The sequence below is a fragment of the Podarcis muralis genome, chromosome 2 (genome assembly GCF_964188315.1).
Source record: "Podarcis muralis chromosome 2, rPodMur119.hap1.1, whole genome shotgun sequence".
Classification (NCBI taxonomy): domain Eukaryota; kingdom Metazoa; phylum Chordata; class Lepidosauria; order Squamata; family Lacertidae; genus Podarcis; species Podarcis muralis.
Window position 1 is genome coordinate 58,428,027 of NC_135656.1, and position 19,632 is coordinate 58,447,658.

Sequence of the window (19,632 nt, forward strand, 5' to 3'; positions counted from 1 at the left end):
CAGCGTATAGTTTCTGGGTCATGTGGCCAGCATGACTAAGCCGCTTGTGGCGAACCAGAGCAGCGCACGGAAACGCCGTTTACCTTCCCACCAGAGCGGTACCTATTTATCTACTTGCACTGGCATGCTTTCGAACTGCTAGGTTGGCAGGGGCAGGGGCAGAGCAACGGGAGCTCACCCCGTTGCGGGGATTCGAACCGCCAACCTTCTGATCGGCAAGTCCTAGGCTCTGTGGTTTAACCCACAGCGCCACCCGCGTCCCTCAATTCTGTTATTAGTGAGAGCCTATTTCCTCCCTCTTCCATAATATTAACCTCAATGTGCTTTGCACAGGAAAACAAAGCCAGTGAGGCGAAGTGATGGTCCAGGTCTTGATTGGACAGGCATCTTGCATTTCACCAATTTGGCCCTGACTTTACTCAGTACAGGGCAGGACTGCTGGAAGTGAGAAAAGAATGCCGATCCGCAGGGGCAAGCTTGTTGCTGCTGATTGGTTCATGCATACACATACAAACTCTGCAGCACCGAACTCTCCATTACCTACTTCACCACCGGTGTAGAAGTCAGAGTTTGTCGGGTGAACGACAGCATCACTGTCGATCGTGGCAATGTCAGCCTGAACAACTTGCAACTACAACAGGTAAACAAATGTGCATCAACCATGTTGGTCAAAGACCCAAAACAGGATCTACATTTCCTCGTTATCCTACCTTTGGGCTTCAAACTGTGTGCCATTAACAATAACAACCAAACCCAAAAAATCTTTGTACAGGTGTATGCGAAGAAGAGGGCGGAATGTAAGGAGGAGGCAGAGAAGTCTCAAATACATCAACTTTAGCAGCTGACCGACAGGACAAGGACAAGGCAAGCGTTTCAGCATGTGTCAACAGCAGCTACAACCTTCTTGACCTTGCCGAAACCTGTGAAACTGGAATCTTACGGAATGTGGTAACAACATCCAATACCTGGATAATCCAGCCCAACAAAACAACTAGCTTCTCCAGTTTGATGATTATTTGCATTTTTTCTGTACACAACTACCTAGACATATTGGGGGTAAGCCATGATCCAGTCGACTTATGCAGGTCTCTTGAAAATATTGAGTTGCTGAATTTTCCCAAAGTCCCCCAATGGGACTAAGGCTGCAATCCTATGTACACTTACCTGGGCGTAAGCCCCACTGAATTCAATGGGAATTACTTCCGAGTAGACATGTATAGGATTGTGTTATGAAAGTGCTTAACTTTGGTTGGATGGTGCCTGTTGTAAAACTTGCCTGAAATTAGAAACGTGTGTGTGTGTGTGTTAATTTACAGCCTAAGGCCACGTTATTTGAAGTTATGATAAAGTTTATTCATTAATATTTTATAAACAGTTCATCACTTTCACTTTGATAGTTTGTTTAAATTTCAAAGATAAGGAAAAACCACAAAATATTTTAGGTGAAGACTGGTCTAAGTAAAACTTTCTTGTGCCCCCTGTCTACTGATGCACATACTAGCATTGAGAAAAATCATCAGGTTGTCAAAATCAAATTCACTGTTTCATTAAGAAACTATTAAAAACTTGTGGAATCATTAAAAACAGTAATCTCCTCCTCTGCACACAGCAAAATAAGGCACGTGCCAACTCTGCAGTGTTTCCTGGAGATATATTTATTCACACAGGCCTTTACTAGTCATTGACATCAACTCGTTTTTAAATGTAGTCTGTGCTGTATTTATTGGCTTTTAATTTTTTTTTTTAAAAGTATTAGTATTTATGTGTTGTTAACTGTCTGGGTTTTTTAAAAACAACAATGAAGTGTTGTATACTGACCTAAAAGCAATTAAGGTAAATATAAGCTATTGCAGCCTTCCCCAACGTAGTACCCTGCAGATGTTCTGGATTACATGTCTCTACTTGTTGGGAGTTGTAGTTTAAAACACCTACACCAGGTTAGGGAAGATTGAGCTACTCCACAAAACCACGAGATTATTATTATTTAATGTATGTCCTTTGAACGACAAGACAACTTTCTTTTTGAGCAAAGTGTTTTTTAAAAATACAGGTAGTGTTGACAATGTATGATTAAAATAATCTTTGTTTATAACTGAACAAGAAGCTGATTGAATTAAAAGCAGGGAAGGAAGCAGGGGAGCATATTAGGTCATTATCTCTCTCTCTATCAGTTTCTATCCTACCTACTTCAATGAAAAGAATCATCAGAATGGAGAAACTACTTATTTTGATGACGGATATTTAACCATTTTAGCTCTCAAAGAATCCATATACGAAACATCCCCAAAAGAACCAACAGTCACATTTGATTATTATGGAACAATAAGTCAATGAGGTAATAGTCACATATAATAATCCACCCTTTTATGTATTTTGAGGCTTTCAAAATCTTGCATTTATTACATGAGAGTAGTGTGAGCATTCCATAATTTCCATGTGACTGTTAGTTATGGCAGCCCATTCCCCATTTACCTAGATCATCTTTAAGGTCAATGTCAGCATTGGTGGGATTGATAATGGCCTCCACTTCGAAGCCGGCTAAATTACTGATTTCACTGTGAATAAGGTTCAGCTGAAAAGAAAAGCATGAGGTGGGAAATAACGACAGGACAGTTGGGAAATCACAGAGAAGCTGCAGAAAAGGAAGACTTGCAACGCAGGTGGGGGTAGCATCACTGCAAACAAAGGTGCAGAAATAAATGGCAGGTTAACTGGTAAACAAACAAAATGGAATATGCTTCAAACTCAAGACTCGGACATGATTCTGTGCATGGGAAGGAAGAACTTGTGTCAAGTCAGAGCTTTAACTTGCCAAGCTTTGATGCCTGATGGGGATGAGCTGGCAAGAGGCTGGGATGTCCGGTCCCTAGCACCTCTGCTGGCTTCCTACCAGGCAGTAGTGGATGTTGGGGCACTAGCGCTTTCTTCAACTTTGATTGGTCATGTCACGACTGCCTACCAGGAGTTAGAGGGGTAAAGCAGCAGAGAGGTTGGTGTGGTGCAAACCCCCCTGGCAGGACTGCTGGATTCTCTCTGCTGGCGTGTTTGCACCACCCTGGTTTTGCCTCTCCCCCTCTGCCCCCAAATAAGTAGCAGCAACCAACCTGAGCAGTGGCATCCCACCCCACCACCTGCTACTGCAACTACAGGAAGTGACCAGAAATTTTACACGACATGTATCTGATCTGCTTACAATGACGTGCAACCAACGGACATTTTGGTTCACTGTTGCATATGGTGGGTAGGGAAGAGAAGGGATGGTTTTGCGTGTGTGTGTAATTTTGATAAGGATATACCTTAAGGCTGCAGTGCTCTCTTATTTGGGAATCAAGCCCCAATGAACCTAGTGTGCAATGGGCACGGTAAACTTTCTATAAATGGGTAACCAAAATAAGACAATGTCCCCTTTCTACTTCGCAGGATGCTGCAGGAAACCAAGTATAAGAGCTTTCACATGAGTCAGTTTGGTAGGGAAGCCCCCACCAAGTAAAGTGAGGTGGGTGGATGCTAGGGAGAGGGCCTTGTCAGTGGTGGCACCCCTAGTTATGAAATGTCCTCCCTACAAGAGTCTTTCCTGGTGCCTTCTTGATGGTATTTTCAGAATATTCTTTCAGGTGAAGCCTTTTTTAAAAAATCTTCCCAGGATTAAATCTCCAAATGGGAATGTTTATGTGGCACAGGCTCGCAATTTTGTACTTTTAAAAACCCCTACATGATTTGTACCTTACATTCTTTGGAGCAGGGAACCCTTTTGGCTCCATGGGCCAGATCCATATCAGGAACTGCCTTGCGGGCCGAAATTTGACACAAAGCCATTGTGAGTCACATGATTGACCGGTGGGGAGGGCCACTCACCTGTCAAAGTCCCCTCTTGTATTACTACTTATTCCAATTTATTTTTTTGTCAATGCGAAGTGAGCAAAATAAAATAGCCGTTTTTCAAATGCAAACAAAATACGAAGTGCCAAAAAGCACTGACATGCTGTGGGGAGCAGCCCAGCCTTCAAAGTGGAAGTAAGGAATCAACTGAAATGAAGGGAGCGGTGCAGATGGAGAATCAGAATACAGGCTTGGGAGTCAGAGATGTGTGTGCAAAAATTATTCCTGCAGTTTTCGAATGTAAGATATGTATTTATTCTGAATTGGAATGAATTATGCCGAGGCCTGTTTTTAAACAGAATCTATGGGAATTACTTCATGCACTAATAATAATTTCTATGTTTTCTCATACTCTACTGTTTGAGCCTTGCATTGGCACAACTGGTGTTGGCCGAGAGAGAGCAAAAATCAGACATTGAATAAAGATACTTCATGTTGCTAACTTGTGAGAATTCCCAAGGGACTCAATTTCTTAATATATTCATAAACCAGACTGTTTTAACCAGAATTAGAACTAAATGTAGTTTTTAATGTGTGGCGGATGAAGCTTGACAAAATACTAAAATAAAATTTTCTTCGGTAGAACAAAAAAACACGCAGGTAATAGACATACAAAATATCAACAAATACAAAATGTTAGCATTTCTCAGTGCAAATCCCTAAACCTTCTCCATTTCCAAATGAAAAACATGACTTTGGAGGTTAGATGCACATATAAACATGCCTTCCAAGCTACTTTTTTGACTGGGGAAAGGGACTATTATTCAATATGAAATAATAATTAGCTAGAAGAAAGCGCGCCCCTGGTAAGACAGCAAAAGGAACATATCATTTTGTGATTTATGTAACTGAACATGTAACACCCCACTTTAAAGCATTTTCTCACTGTAACACAGGCATACAATCAAGTTTCTGAAACCTTTCCAGAGTGTTTTGGTTCATGCAATAAGAACGGATCTACACGATATTACAAGGCAATTGCAGAGTTTCCAATTCTGCATTTGCCTCTTAACTTTTAACGCAGGAGGCATAGGCCTTTGTGGAGGAGGCTGGGAAGGGGAGCTGCTTAACCCTTCTCTCACCACTGATTTTTCCTTTCAATCATTATCCAAAATTTTTTCCTCCTCTGGATGGGCTATTCCAGTATTAGGAGTTAGCTCGAATGTGTGTGAAATACTTTGGAGGATGCTTGCAGGAGACTCAGCAGATGGAAGAAGGGTTAAGCGATCTCACTGCAAATGCCTCCAACCCTGCAAAAATCTCTAAATTATCATTAACTGGCAACTATGCTTGGAAAACACATATTGCATGCCAGCTAAATTGTAAGGCATGTTGGAATGAAAGACCGCAAACGTATTTACTGAATTAATTAGTGCAATGCCACCTGGCATTTTTCTCCAAAATTTAATTTACTGGGGCTGTATCAACAGGGCCTTATAGACATAGATGACTATATAGCAAAGCCATTTCATTTTCAGCACAAGTTCGCTAAAACAAGTACGCTGTCATGTGCAGATGCTTTTTAAATCACAGAACATGCTGTTGCGTTCAACCAGGAGGCTAAGTGTGCTCCTCTGGTGACCACCTGCATCCAGGGATGTCGGCATCAGTCATTATCACAATTAACCTTTTTAGCTAGGCACATAGCTTTGTTTATTTATTCCTCCCTCTCCTTTGCTAGTCAGTCTTTTCACATCTATCCAAAACTCCACCACCAGAATTCTTTACTTTGCTGATTCCACGATGCCCCTTTTAAAGCTCTCTATAGCATCTGTCCACAATACATTTCTCCTTTTCTTTCCCATTACACCTTTCCCCCCTGTCCTCAACTCCTTCCCCTCTACTACTACCAACCACTCAGAGCTTTCTTGCTGGGCACCATGGAGGGGATTCAATGTAGTGCTAAGGTGAATAGATTTCCATCTTGCCTGATAGCTCTCCTTTCCCTTCCCCTCACACACTCTTCTGGGGGTTTCCCTGATCCTCCAGAGCAGATTTTGGGAAGGAGCAGGGAAGCCTCATTGCACGAGTGGGAATATTTATGACTCCACCCATTTCCCCTTCCTGCCTCCCTAGCATCGCTCCCTGAACTTTTATGTGTTACCACTTCTTCCTCCCCTTTCATATTGCTACTGAAACCCCATATTTTCTGTGAGGCCTTTGGCTTAAGCCCTGAATGTAACTACATTTTTAATTACGTGCAGCTGCATTTGCCCATAGTCATCCATTCCTACCTTCATTTCTCCTTCTCCTTCTCCTGTTTGTTTATATTTAGACAGCAATCTTTTTTGGACACTCCCTCCCTTTTCTCTCCCTCACCCCATAACACTTGGTGCTATGTGTACAGTGCAATCTTCAAATATATATATAAAAGATTCCATTGTTTCCAAGAGGATAGTTGGCCAGATGTGTTAATCACAGCAGGTGGGGGAGAATGGGGAAGTTGGGTGTCTGCCAAGCCATTGAAGAAGCAAGGAAGTCCCTCCTAAGTAATACTGTGCATTGCACCCAACTAACTTCTACACAGAGTAAACCCACTTAAATTGATAAGCCTAAGTGTGCCAGCTTACCAGCTTCAGTGGGTCTGCTCTGAGCAGGACAAGCACTGGATGCAATCCTGTATATCTATTTAGCTATGTACTATTAAAAACTGTGAACATATTGCACAAACCTACCTTCTGCCCAAGGAATAGACTTTTTGTAGAAAGGACGGTGAAGCCATCTGTCGGGGTGCCTTCTGTTGTGCTGTCAGCACTTGCTGATTTGCTGACTTCTCCCTGTTTCTTCTCAGGCAAAATCAACCAAGCAATCAGTTAGCAAAATCCACAATTAAACAGGCCAACGCAGCACAACTAATCATATGCTCATGAAGTGCATGCATACTACTCTATTGCAGCTACTCCACAGAGGGGACAAGTTTGCAAAGCCCCCACTGCTAGACTAGACACATGCTAGATGTATTCACAAATTTTAGATACAAATAAAACTTCTCACTGTGTTGGTAATCCATACGCTTTAGTATATGGAATGCGTTTTACCATCCATATAGCAATGCGAGTGGGAATCTGTCTCCGACACATCTCAGCTGAGTGACTCTCGTATAGCTAAAACAATACTCTTGATTGGATTCCTCTAAAGGTGTAATGTCACCAAAGGCAAACCCATATTGTGTTTGTTTCTTCCCCAAAGGTATAAGCAACAAAGGATATTTTTATTTGCGTAAATTTCCTTTGTATGAAGAAGGCCCCAGGTTCAGTCCCAGGCAGGGCTGGGAAAAGATTCCTATCTGAAGGAGTGGTGAGCCACTGCCAGTGAAGCTAGATAGCTCAAGAAGGCAACATCTTATGTTTCCATGTAAAGCTGTTGAAGAATTCTGCTTTTGTAATCATGGTATAAAGCAGGAGTGGATAACCTTTTGGGCCCAGTGGGCCAGATCTTTATATGCTGCTGCCCTGTAGGTCAACTCTGGCAGGCTGGTGGGACTACCCACCTCTCAGTCACCTGATGTCATAATGATGTCAGCTGACTGGCAAGTGGATTGTCCTGCTCACCAGTCAACATTGGTCTGTCGGGTTGCGGGGGAGGAGGGAGAGAGCAACCAAGCAGGTTGAACTCTCTGTGCTGATGTGTGTGAAGATCAATGCTGCTTTCTGCAGGGTTTGGGTGCACCAGCAAGTTCTCTGTGGGAAACTTGCTCGCATACCTGAACGAAGCAGGGCTGACCTCCTCACCCATCAGCTGAAGCGAAGGGAGTTCAAGCCAGACTTCTGCAGCGATCGGCTGCATGAGAAACCAATCCAGTCACATCTCTACCTGCCCTGCTCCTGATATCACATAAGACATCAGGTGTGGGGCAGGTAGGCATGGCTTAGGGGAAACAGCTTGGCGGACTAAATGCGGCCTGCAGCCAGAGGTTCTCCATCCCTGTTAGAAAGGGTACATTAGGAAACTAAATGTTCTAGAATCTATAATGTGCTCACCTTCACCTCCACAGAATGACCAAGCGGTATATGGCCCACTGCTCTCTATAGCATGTTGTCCGTAACATTTATAAGGTGGAAGTGGCTTGCCAGGAGGGGAGATAGTGCTACTCTGCTGGCAGGTGGGTTGTTGCTGCTTACCAGGAAAGAGAGAGGGAGGGGAGAGGTGCAGGGGAGGTCAGCATGGGGCAAATAGGCCAGAAGGCACACTGGGTTGGCTCCACCAGCACATTTGCATGATACCAACCTCTCCACCGCCTCTCCCTCCCACCCAGTAAGCAACAGTAACCCACCTGTCACAGCAACTCCACCTCACCTGGCAGGCTGCTTCTGCGACTAGTTAGGGTCAGATCAAGTGTCATCCAGACAGCTAGAAATAATCCATGTTATACACAAGCACTAACTTTGTCTCATGAAGCACAATGAGGTTTGCTTCCAGGTAAACAAACGTAGAAGTGGGCTGTAGAAGAAATGGAAGCATACCTTAGATTTTCTTGCTCCTTTCTTGCCGCCCGTTTTCTTTGTTGTGGTTTTCTTCTGTGATGGAGATTTTGCCTTTTTCGCCGGCGGCGGAGTGATGATCGCTTCCAGTTTTCCTTTCGAACCCCGTTTCTTCGCCAACAATTCTGGGTGAATATTTGGTAATACACCGCCACTGGCTATGGTGACGCCTTTCAACAGCTTAAATGGAAACGGAACAAACAGGCAATGCTGAATGGCTTTGAAACTGGGAGAAACCAGGCGCCTCGCTACCAAAGGCAAGGGAAAGGCACAGATGAAAAACTCAAGAGCAGGGAGATTATGTGACAATTTCAACCTGAAGAGTTGCTGATACATTTCCCATTCATGTAAACTACTCCTTATATTCTGAATTACGACTCTGGGTGAAGAAGAGAAAGGAAAGACTCAAAAGGGAAATCTTTTTACCTGATTTAATTCTTCGTCGTTTGCTACAGCCAACAGGATATGTCTAGGTGTGACACGACCCTTCTTGTTGTCCCGTGCGGCATTTCCAGCCAATTCAAGAATTTCCGCTGTCAAGGAAGAGAAGACTTTCTCAATTCAAAACAAAAGAAAAACACCTGGCCTTTGGTGAAAAAGGGGACGAAGTAGCATATAGTTGATTTTCTAGCAGTTGACAAAAGGTATGCAGCCACCTGACTCTCCAAGTACCTCGTGGTCACAAACCACAGTATTATTTGCCCGATAGTAGATTGTAATCATAGATATGCAACCCTGGCTCCGTTATTAATCCTCCAGATTTATAAAAAAGACCATAGGAATTTATGTACAAAACTAAACCTGTCTCACAACAGGATCAAGACAGCATTTCTTCTTTGCCTTTGCAAGATTTCAGAGGGTTTTCCTGGGTTTTGTCATCATTTTGGGGTCAAAATTGTATGGTCAGGCACGCATTAGAAATTTCCCAGTAGGAATCAATTAAAATTGTCAACTCATTATACAAACGTTCACCTAACAAACAATTTCCTGAGAATGCATTGCATTTGGATAGCAAAACATGCATGTGGAATCTGCCAGCCTATATATCCTGATGACAAACTAAAAGATAACAAACCAATATAAGAGAAATTATTTATTGGGAACTAAGGAAAGACCTAACACATACAGTGGTGCCTCGCAAGACGAAATTAATTCATTCTGCGAGTTTTGTCGTCTTGCGGTTTTTTTCGTCTTGCAAAGCACGGTGTCGGGAAAGTTTTGGAAAAGCTTCAAAAATCACCAAAGTCTTTAAAAACCTCAAAAAAGGCTACCACACCGCGTTCTATGAGTTGCTCCTCGAAGTCAAGTCGCAACTGTATTAACGGTGTTAAGAAAAAGGAAACAAACTTGCAAGACGTTTCCGTCTTGCAAAGCAAGCCCATAGGGAAAATCGTCTTGCGAAGCAGCTCAAAAAACAAAAAACCCTTTCGTCTAGCGAGGCATTCGTCTTGCGAGGTACCACTGTAACTGTATTTGTCTGGTGTGTGTTGTATTATTATTTTTAATCTATCTTTTGGTTCCAGATTTTCAAACCAGAAGTACTAATGTTTTTTAACCTAACTGAAATACAGAAACAACTATGGATATTTTCATGTTTTAATACATATTCTGTACATCTTGGGTAGTCCGTTTTGCCTAACTATTAGGAGTCTTCCATGCATTCATACATAAAGAATATCAAGTGGCATGAGTGTTATTTAATCATTTATTCTTTAACAGATAAAAACAGATTACATGTGTAACATGCACCCGCTTTGGGGAATATGTAGGGAAGGCAATAATTTCTAGTGAAAAAAAGAAAACCATTAAACTATAGTTTGCATGATATAAAGGATTAGCTTCAGTACATATACTAGCTAAGCTGCCCTTTATAATATTCCTGTGATAAGCCTGTTATGACACTTACTGGAAAACCTTTGACTACAGCAACAGATGTATTTTTATCAATGATATTAAGAATTGTTCAGTGTCATATTTCTAAAAGATGCGGTACTGAGAGAGTATTTTGTTTCTCTAGGTTGATGACTTAACACGATTCCACACATGTGTGGCTAAATTTTTTTTATGACAGACCAACTTTTAATTTAAAAACCTGGAAAGTTAATTCAATATTGAATGTCATTTCTGTAAGGCGCTATTAATGCTCACAGCATCCCTGCGCGTTGAATATTCAGGGTCAAGTCACTTGTCATAATTCCAGACAAGGCAGCGAAATTGTTTTGCTATTATCACCTCCTGCCTGGAATTGTAACACATGAATCAGCCCTAAGGCCATGTATTATAGGAGCTAAACACCTGCAGTGGTACAGATGCTGTAATACCCCAAGGAACCCAGTTCTGCTCCTTTTCTCACCTGCGTCCAATAGGACTCTGCTACCGTAAGGCAAGTGGTCTCCAAGGTCAAGGAGGAACGAAAACACAATCCTTTATGTTTGATAGCATATTAACAACAGGGCAGATCTTAGGGCTTGGGAGTACTTGGGAGTACCCTGCTAGGTCAGCATGTGCTGATGAGGTCTTGTGTACTAGTTTGTGAATTGATGCACGCCCATCATTCACTGGCTGTAGCTTCAAGTGACAACTTGCCTATGCAAATGGTGAGCAGCAAATCAGTCTTTCAGTTCATTGGCTTGCGCCAACTCAAACACAGTATTTTTCAAGAGAGGCAGTTCAAACATTTAACCGTGAGTCATCAAGCACCCTCTTGGGGAGGGAAGGAATAATAATTATTCAGCGTTGCTGTAAGGATTTCAGTGGGGGAGACCTTGGACCAGTCACTGTCTCTCAGCCTAATGTACAGTGGTACCTCAGGTTACATACGCTTCAGGTTACATACGCTTCAGGTTACAGACTCTGCTAACCCAGAAATAGTGCTTCAGGTTAAGAACTTTGCTTCAGGATGAGAACAGAAATCGGGCTCCAGCGGCGCGGCAGCAGCAGGAGGCCCCATTAGCTAAAGTGGTGCTTCAGGTTAAGAACAGTTTCAGGTTAAGTAAGGACCTCCGGAACGAATTAAGTACTTAACCCGAGGTACCACTGTCCCTTACAGCGTTGCTGCAAGGAGAAAATGGAGGGAGGACGGACCATGTACACCCCAAGATCAGGTGCTGAGGGCCTGGGTTTTTACTGGGACAACAGCAAATGGGTGGAGTTTCAATATCTAATACCCCAGTCATGGAGCTGTTAACCCCAGAGGAAAAGCTCTCATGGTGCCAATCGTCTAGTAATATTACAGTACATTTCTTCCTTGGAAGGAGACTTCTCTCCAAGTTCATCTTGAGCACAGCAAGGTCACTGGAGGGGTAAATAACTTATTCCTGAGCATCCAATCCTATTCCTCTCATATACAGAAAAAAAGTTCTTACTCAGGATTCATCATGCCCCCCTCCTCTGGAGGACAGAGCTATAATATAATAAACTATGTGTACAGGTCAGAGATGGAATATCCAGGCATGGAATATTGGTTAATATGGCATCCCTTGCCAGCAAGCCAAATCCACAGTGTGCAGCAAGAAGCACTGATGAGACAGAGTGAGGCCCTGAGGGAACTAAGAGGCTGCAGAAAAGAAATGGAAAAGCAACTCCACCAGCTTTGGGAAGGCAGATTGATCTTATCCTGACAACATACATTTGGGACAGCTAAAGCGATGAGGACCTCATCTTCCCTCTGCCTTCTGCTTCAAGCAGGCCCCGCAATATATATAGAGTGTATTTTATTATTAGCAGTTCCTCTCACATACTACTCATTGAAATCAATGACCCCAAATTAGTCAAGTACAGTCGTGCCTTGGAATTTGAATGCCTTGCAGGTTGAATGCTTTGGCTCCCAAATGCAAACCTGGACATGATTGTTTCTGGTTTGCAAACGTTCTTTGGAACTCAAACGTCCGTCGTGACTTCCGGGGCTTCTGTTGGCTGCAGGAGCTTCCTGTAGCCAATTGGAAGCTGTGCCTCGGTTTCTGAAACATTTTGAAAGTCAAATGGACTTCTGGAATGGATTCCGTTTGACTTCCAAGGTACGACTGTATGTCAATTTCAGTGGATCTCCTCCAAGTGGGGACAAATACAACCCTCCGTATTTATTATGCACTAGTAACAAATTTGCCTTTTTTACTCTTGACATCTGATACAACTACAGTGGTACCTCAGGTTACATACGCTACAGTGGTACCTCAGGTTACATATGCTAACCCAGAAATAGTACCTCGGGTTAAGAACTTTGCTTCAGGATGAGAACAGAAATCGTGGTCCGGCGGCGGCGGTGGCCCCATTAACTAAAGTGGTGCTTCAGGTTAAGAACAGTTTCTGGTTAAGAACGGACCTCCGGAACAAATTAAGTACTTAACCCGAGGTACCACTGTATACAGAGAAGTTATATCGCAACCAGAGAGTCTCTGTTAAGTGTTGCTCTTCAATATCTGAAAGGAATATTTTATTTGTCCTTTATCTGTCTCTTTCAGGGGACACCTGTTTTTGAAAAGAATGAAGTTTTTCTCCATGTGCAGGAAGCAATTTTGAAAGCACTGTTTCCTAATGGCCCTTCAGGGAAGTCTACGCACCCCACTTCCTTTTCAGACTCGGGAAGAAAGTGTGGTTTAAGAGGAAGGGTAGAAGCTTGTGAAGAACAGAAAGAAGTAAAATGAGGAGCACAGAGGGAGAAGCATTATGTTCCACGCACTCAGGCTGCTGTTCTGCATTTATCTTGGAGCAAAACTCATTGAGCTCAATGGGGCTTATGTCTCAGTAGGTGTGCACAGGATTGTTTGGTCACGCACACACTCCATTTTAAGGGTCCTTGAGTAGCACTTTCACAGCTAGCTCGAGGAGTTCCGCCTGGCGTTCTGATTTTTAAAAGCCCTGCCCAATAAATGCCCTTTTTCTGTAATTAAACAAAAGTTGAACTGCAGCATTCACGGCGGAACTTTTAATGTGCACAAAGGATTTCCAGTGAGATCCCTCATCCACAACAATAAACAAGAAAACCTTTTATTTTTGGAAGCAAATAAACACAATCTAGCAGGGCCTCTTTACGGATGCTTTAAAACAGAAGAGCCAATGTGGTTCCCCTCTAAATGCTGTTAGACCTCCCCTGTCTCTACTCATTGGCCATGCTGGCTGAAGCTGCTGCAAATTGGCCTCTCCTGCTTTAAACCATTTTTACCTAGCATAGATATGAACATAACTGATCAGCTTCACAGAAAACACTTAAAACTATTAAGCGTCCAATGTGAAAATTCTTGAGGAACTATTAAAGGTAAAGGGACCGACTCTGGGGTTGTGGCGCTCATCTCGCTTTATTGGCCGAGGGAGCTGGCGTTTGTCCGCAGACAGCTTCCGGGTCATGTGGCCAGCATGACTAAGCCGCTTCTGGTGAACCAGAGCAGCACACAAAAATGCCGTTTACCTTCCCGCCGGAGCGGTACCTATTTATCTACCTGTACTTTGACATGCTTTCGAACTACTAGGTTGGCAGAAGCTGGGACCGAACAACGGGAGCTACCCTGTCACGGGGATTCAAACTGCTGACCTTCTGATCGGCAAGTCCTAGGCTCTGGTTTAACCCACAGCGCCACCCGTGACCCTTCAGGAACTATTACGCAGGTTTTAATATCATCAAAACTGATTTGGAGCAAATGTCATATCCCTCTCATGCACACACATAGAAATCATTTCAAGTCCAATCTGTTGTGTGTAAAAAGAAGACGTAAGATTCCAAATTTGCTTGATAGCTTCCCCATCCCCAGCATTTTGGACAAGGGAAAAAGTCCATGTAGTTGTCAGGTGTTCAAGACCTGGATTTTTGCTATGCAAATGTGAATATACCTGACAGCTCTGAACTCTAACTTCGTCCAAATGCTGATTAGCTTAATTTTATTTCCTCTTTTGGGGTAAAGATTTCATGTCTTGAGGAAAACCATTTCTCCTATTTCAAAACCTTTTGCCTTTCTCCACTTCAGTGAAATGAAGTCATAACGCTCAGAATTTAGTTGCTAACAGCTAACAGATGATATGCTGAGCAACAGCCAGCATTTTCAACAACAACAAAAAAACTTTCAACATGAGAAGGGGGGTTTCTGAAAAATGTGTGAAACTGAAACCTTGATCCAAAAGAAATCTGAGAAGCATCTCTGGAAACCAAAGGAGGGACATTGGTATAATCCCATTTAGAAATCCCAGGCAATGCCATTCTGACTCCAGGAGAAGGATTTCATCTATTTTATTTTATTTTGAAAAACAACCACACATTGTTCCATCAATGATTTACTGAATCCAGAACATTCTATTATTCTGAAAAATCTTAACCCAATCAGACTCAATCAGCTATGATAGTTAGACTTCCCTACGTTCATTTTCTTGTACATTCCTTACAATCTTCCTTAATATCCTTGAAAGAGGACCACTTAACATTTCTTTTCCCTATGCACACTCCTCATAAAAACAAATAAATACCAGCCTTAGCCTTACAATTACAGATATTTGAAGAGGTTCAGTTCAGTTTCAGGATATTCATATGTTGGTAAACCTGTTTATCCAGTTAACTCCCCAACTACATCAAATAACCGAAGGTTTTGTATTTATGAAATTTAATTTACATGGAACTATCAAAGCTGTTTAACAACTAGACCTTTTTGGGGTGTGTGTGTCTCAAAGTCAGCACTGTTCTTCCTCATCATTCATACTCAATCTGCAAACCACCCCACTTTTTTTACAGGAATCTCAAGCTGTGCTCCTATCAGATGCTTGCAGCGCCAAGTGAATCACTGCCATGTTATAGCCATGTTTGCTCTGAAGTAAATCATACACTGCATTCAATGGGGCTTTCTCTCTTAATAGGTTAGCTTAGGACCGTAGCCTCCATAAGTAATCTAAAGAACACAATCTACAAGAGCTGAGCAGAAACTGAATTCAAATGGAAGTGCAATCTGCTTTTGGTGCCTGCTAACAGGAAGCCCAAGCCATCTTGATATTTTCATACCGAGCATCCTGTGTTCACTTGCTCTCTGCATATGTGTGTGTATATATAAAATGGTGTTTCCTTTGCCTACCAGTTTACACTTCACTGTTCCTCTTAACAGTTTACACATGCTTCTCCCCCTACTTTTAAATGCATTTAAACATGATTAGTCTAAGCACTGCCAGATGTTGCTTGCGCTAATGCAGCGTGTATGGTTTGGCTCGACTGGTTTACAACTCAGGACAAGTCCAGGGCCTTGGCTTATGCTCTGATTTTTAGGGACATTTGTTATAAACCTGCATTTACACAAACTGGATGCCCACCATGCCACCCACCCACCCACCTCTTGCATATGAATACAAAGAGAGACAAACTAAAAGGATAACCTGGCATTTAATAATACAACGTTGCAGATGGCTCTCCTTTCTTTGTGCTGGAGCAGCTGAAAAAGTTTCCAGGGAGTGCTGTTTGCTTATTAAAATGTACAGTGGTACCTCAAGTTACAGTGGTGCCTCGCAAGACAAAATTAATCCGTTCCGCGAGTCTCTTCGTCTTGCGGTTTTTTCGTCTTGCGAAGCACGGCTATTAGCGGCTTAGCGGCTTTAAGAAAAAAGAAACAAACTCGCAAGAACTCGCAAGACGTTTCGTCTTGCAAAGCAAGCCCATAGGGAAATTCGTCTTGCGGAACGACTCAAAAAACGGAAAACCCTTTCGTCTAGTGAGTTTTTCGTCTTGCGAGGCATTCGTCTTGCGGGGCACCACTGTACATACGCTTCACGTTACATACGCTTCAGGTTACAGACTCCGCTAACCCAGAAATATTACCTCGGGTTAAGAACTTTGCTTCAGGATGAGAATAGAAATCATGCAGCGGCGGTGCGAGGCCCCATTAGCTAAAGTGGTGCTTCAGGTTAAGAACAGTTTCAGGTTAAGAATGGACCTCCAGAACGAATTAAGTACTTAACCCGAGGTACCACTGTATCTTGTGCACATTAACACGTGAAGACAACATTTATGTACGGCACACACCGTCCCCCAACCTAATGCCAACTCTAAGAGACACGTGTTTTAATCTGTGGAGGCCAAATCGGTTCTGATACTGAACAAAAAGTGTCACATCATTTGTTATGTACTGTGAGGAAACTTAATCTCTATCTCAAACATTTACACCACTGAATCTGTCAACAACGCTACAGGAAGGACTACCAATTCTGAATTTCCAAGTGCTCAACTGATGCTGCGCCATAAAGAAGGCTGAATTGATGCTTTTGAATTATGGTGCTGGAGGAGACTCTTGAGAGTCCCATGGACTGCAAGATCAAACCTATCCATTCTTAAGGAAATCAGCCCTGAGTGCTCACTGGAAGGACAGATCCTGAAGCTGAGGCTCCAATACTTTGGCCACCTCATGAGAAGAGAAGACTCCCTGGAAAAGACCCTGATGCTGGGAAAGATGGAGGGCACAAGGAGAAGGGGACGACAGAGGACGAGATGGTTGGACGGTGTTCTCAAAGCTACCAGCATGAGTTTAACCAAACTGCGGAGGCAGTGGCGTGCTCTGGTCCATGGGGTCACGAAGAGTCGGACACGACTAAACAACAACACCAACTGATGCAAAAGTCCTAAGTGGTTCTTTGCTGGCATCGCTAACACTAGCCAAGACTAGGATAAGAGCACAGGAAGTGACAGGCCATTGGGCCACCTGGCTCAGTACTGTTGCCATTGACTGGTTTCAGGCAAAGGGCCTTCCCATGCCTACCTGGAGATGCTGAAGTGTGACTCTTGACCATCCAAGGCTCTTTGATTTCACAGAAGTAGTTGAGAGGCTATCTGCATCCCAACCACAGCTCCTCAATTTATTTCATAAAATTTATATACTGCTTGATTGTAAAAACAAGCAAGCAGGCAAGCAAACCCCAACATGGTTAATATGACGCATTTCTTATTTACATCAAGAGGGAGGGGGACTTTTGCCCATATTAGGTCCATATTTATGTCACAGTCTTACAAACCTGTGTTGTTAGCAAAGGAGTAAATTCTGTTTTAAAAGTAGTATAATTTTCAGTGCAAATTTATACATGCCGACTCTGAAGTAAGCCCTACTGAACTTAATGGGACTTGCTCCCAGGTATTCAGCAGAATTTCAGCCTTAATCACAAGGTCTTTTTCTTTCACTGAATTTCTATTTCCAGGGATAAGGTTAAAGATAAACTACAGTATTGTACCACACAGTCTAAATGTATTGATCTGTCTCTATATCTTTTTTGTTGTTTTTCAGTCTTGCTCAACCTGATTTTTCTATTTAGGGTAGGCTACAAATACATACAAATCAATGTGTAATGATATGCAGGAAATATGTCAAATGTTCCAAAGAATGCTGTCACTGTAATGGATTCTTCATTAAGAAACTTTTTGCTTCCTTTCCTTACCGTGCAGCCTATAAATAACACTCCGAACTTTGAAATCACATTCTATGAATCAAACTATTTTTATGGCAGATCACTGTGGCTACAGCCGCTGTCCTTTTAAAAAAAACAGTGTGCACTAAAATATATATACTTTAAGAAACAAACACGATTGTCGTTTGCCTTTAAATTATTACCTTCCTTCTGAAAAGAAAGAAGAGTGGAATGGCACTTCCACATAATGAATTCTGACAGAAAACATGGCAAGCACTTGGGATAACTGGTTAACTGCACTAACTGGATACGTTCTTATTTTTCAGGCACTCAATGGCTTGGGACAGGTTTCCACACAGAAAATGAATCATGATTAAATAGCAAGCAAATGACTTGCTGGAGTATCTGAAACTCCACTCAGGGAATCTGGTGATGTCATAAAGCACGAGAACAAAGCATAAAAGTCACCAGAACACCCAAGAGAGAGTTATGGTCTGGAACTCTAAAAAAAAAAGTGCATGTTTTAAATTTTACAAAATGAATGGATTGGCAATAAAATACAGTGGTGGAAAAATGTTAATGGAGAAAGCAGACATTTCAAGTTTTCGCCCTACCTGACTTTTTCTAACTGTGGAACAATGTAAATCACAGCACCTTTTTTTAGGAGTGGGGTGTTATTGTATATCACCTGCTGTTTTATAAACTTCACTCTTTCCTAATTTGCTGTGGAATTATTTTTTTATGTAGAGCAGTCTATTGACAGAAATTCCCACAAGCTTCATTTCTGTCTACTATTTAAATTTTGCCCATAAGCTTTCTAGTTCTTTTTCTGCATTAAGATAGATGGATAGACAGACAGACAGACATACAGATAAATAGATAGATAAACTAGGCAGACTGAAAAAAGATAGAAAATGTAGTGCATTCAGATTAAACAAATCTAAACAAACAGAAAAAGAAGATTCAAAACTGCAGTCAGCATAAACCAAATTCAGAACCGCAAGATAATAAAACACTGCAGCGCAAGAAAATAAATGACTAACCTAGTAGGCCAAAAGCCTCTGGAACAGGAAGGTCTTTGCAATTTATTACAAGGCCAATAACAAATGTGCTAAGAATTCCAGAGTCTGAGTGGTGCCACCACTGAGAAGACCCTCACCCATGTTCCCACAGTTGGTGGGGCACTGGGTTTGGAGCTTTCCTGCAGGTATTACTCCATGGACAAGTTCAAAAATTCACAATATTACCACAGAATACCCTACATGTGTTAAAACTATGGTTGACTGTACTTGACTTGATAATCCAGACCTTGCTTCAGCTGGGTTTAAACAGCACAAGTTGTCCCAGCCTCAACCAGTCCCCACATTTGAGTTTGTTAGTGCTAGTTTCAGGGTTATCTTCGATATTATGTCTTGTATCGAAATGCCAGAAAACAATGTTTTTGAAATGTGCTTGGGAAAATGGTGACTTGTTCAGCCTAAAAAGAGCTGACAAGAGACTTACGTTACATGACTGAAAAGTAATAAAAGGATCCTCTCTGGAGAGGTCAGATGAAAAGTGAAGATAGGAGAAAACTGTTTATTAGATGACACAATGCCTTATTTTTCTATGTCTGTTTTAATACCAAACAACAGGGAAAACTGCTCCAGATGTTTAGTACAAAAGATTTGTGGAAGTCCTAAGAGATCCTTGCGGTCCCTTTGGTTAGGAAGCTATCAAGACAAAAACACTCGGTCTTATTTAGTTCTTACAGCCTCTGGTGTAGCTGCAAGACAGGAGACTCCGCTAAGTGTCTGCAGGGTGTTTTCCCCTTCGGATTAGGAAAATGTATTTAATTATTTATTTAAAATAACTTATATCCAACCCTCTCTCCCTTAGGAGATCAGAGCAGCATTTATAAAAAGCAGTTCAATGGTAC

The 19,632-nt window shown here is 42.2% G+C and overlaps 1 protein-coding gene across 2 annotated transcripts in view; it reads right to left on the reverse strand.

Annotated features, from left to right (window-relative positions):
- The window catches only part of MACROH2A1 (macroH2A.1 histone), a 49,033-nt gene that overhangs the window by 11,259 nt on the left and 18,142 nt on the right, over window positions 1–19,632 (reverse strand). The window contains exons 3-6 of one of the 2 annotated variants that reach the window (XM_028718086.2): window positions 8,787–8,893; window positions 8,343–8,540; window positions 6,555–6,662; window positions 541–631 (exon numbers count right to left, since the gene is read on the reverse strand). In XM_028718086.2, coding sequence (XP_028573919.1) covers window positions 541–631; window positions 6,555–6,662; window positions 8,343–8,540; window positions 8,787–8,893 — 504 coding nt within the window. Of the gene's footprint in view, window positions 1–540; window positions 632–2,472; window positions 2,573–6,554; window positions 6,663–8,342; window positions 8,541–8,786; window positions 8,894–19,632 lie in introns of both variants that reach the window. The other variant, XM_028718085.2, reaches the window with a different exon arrangement.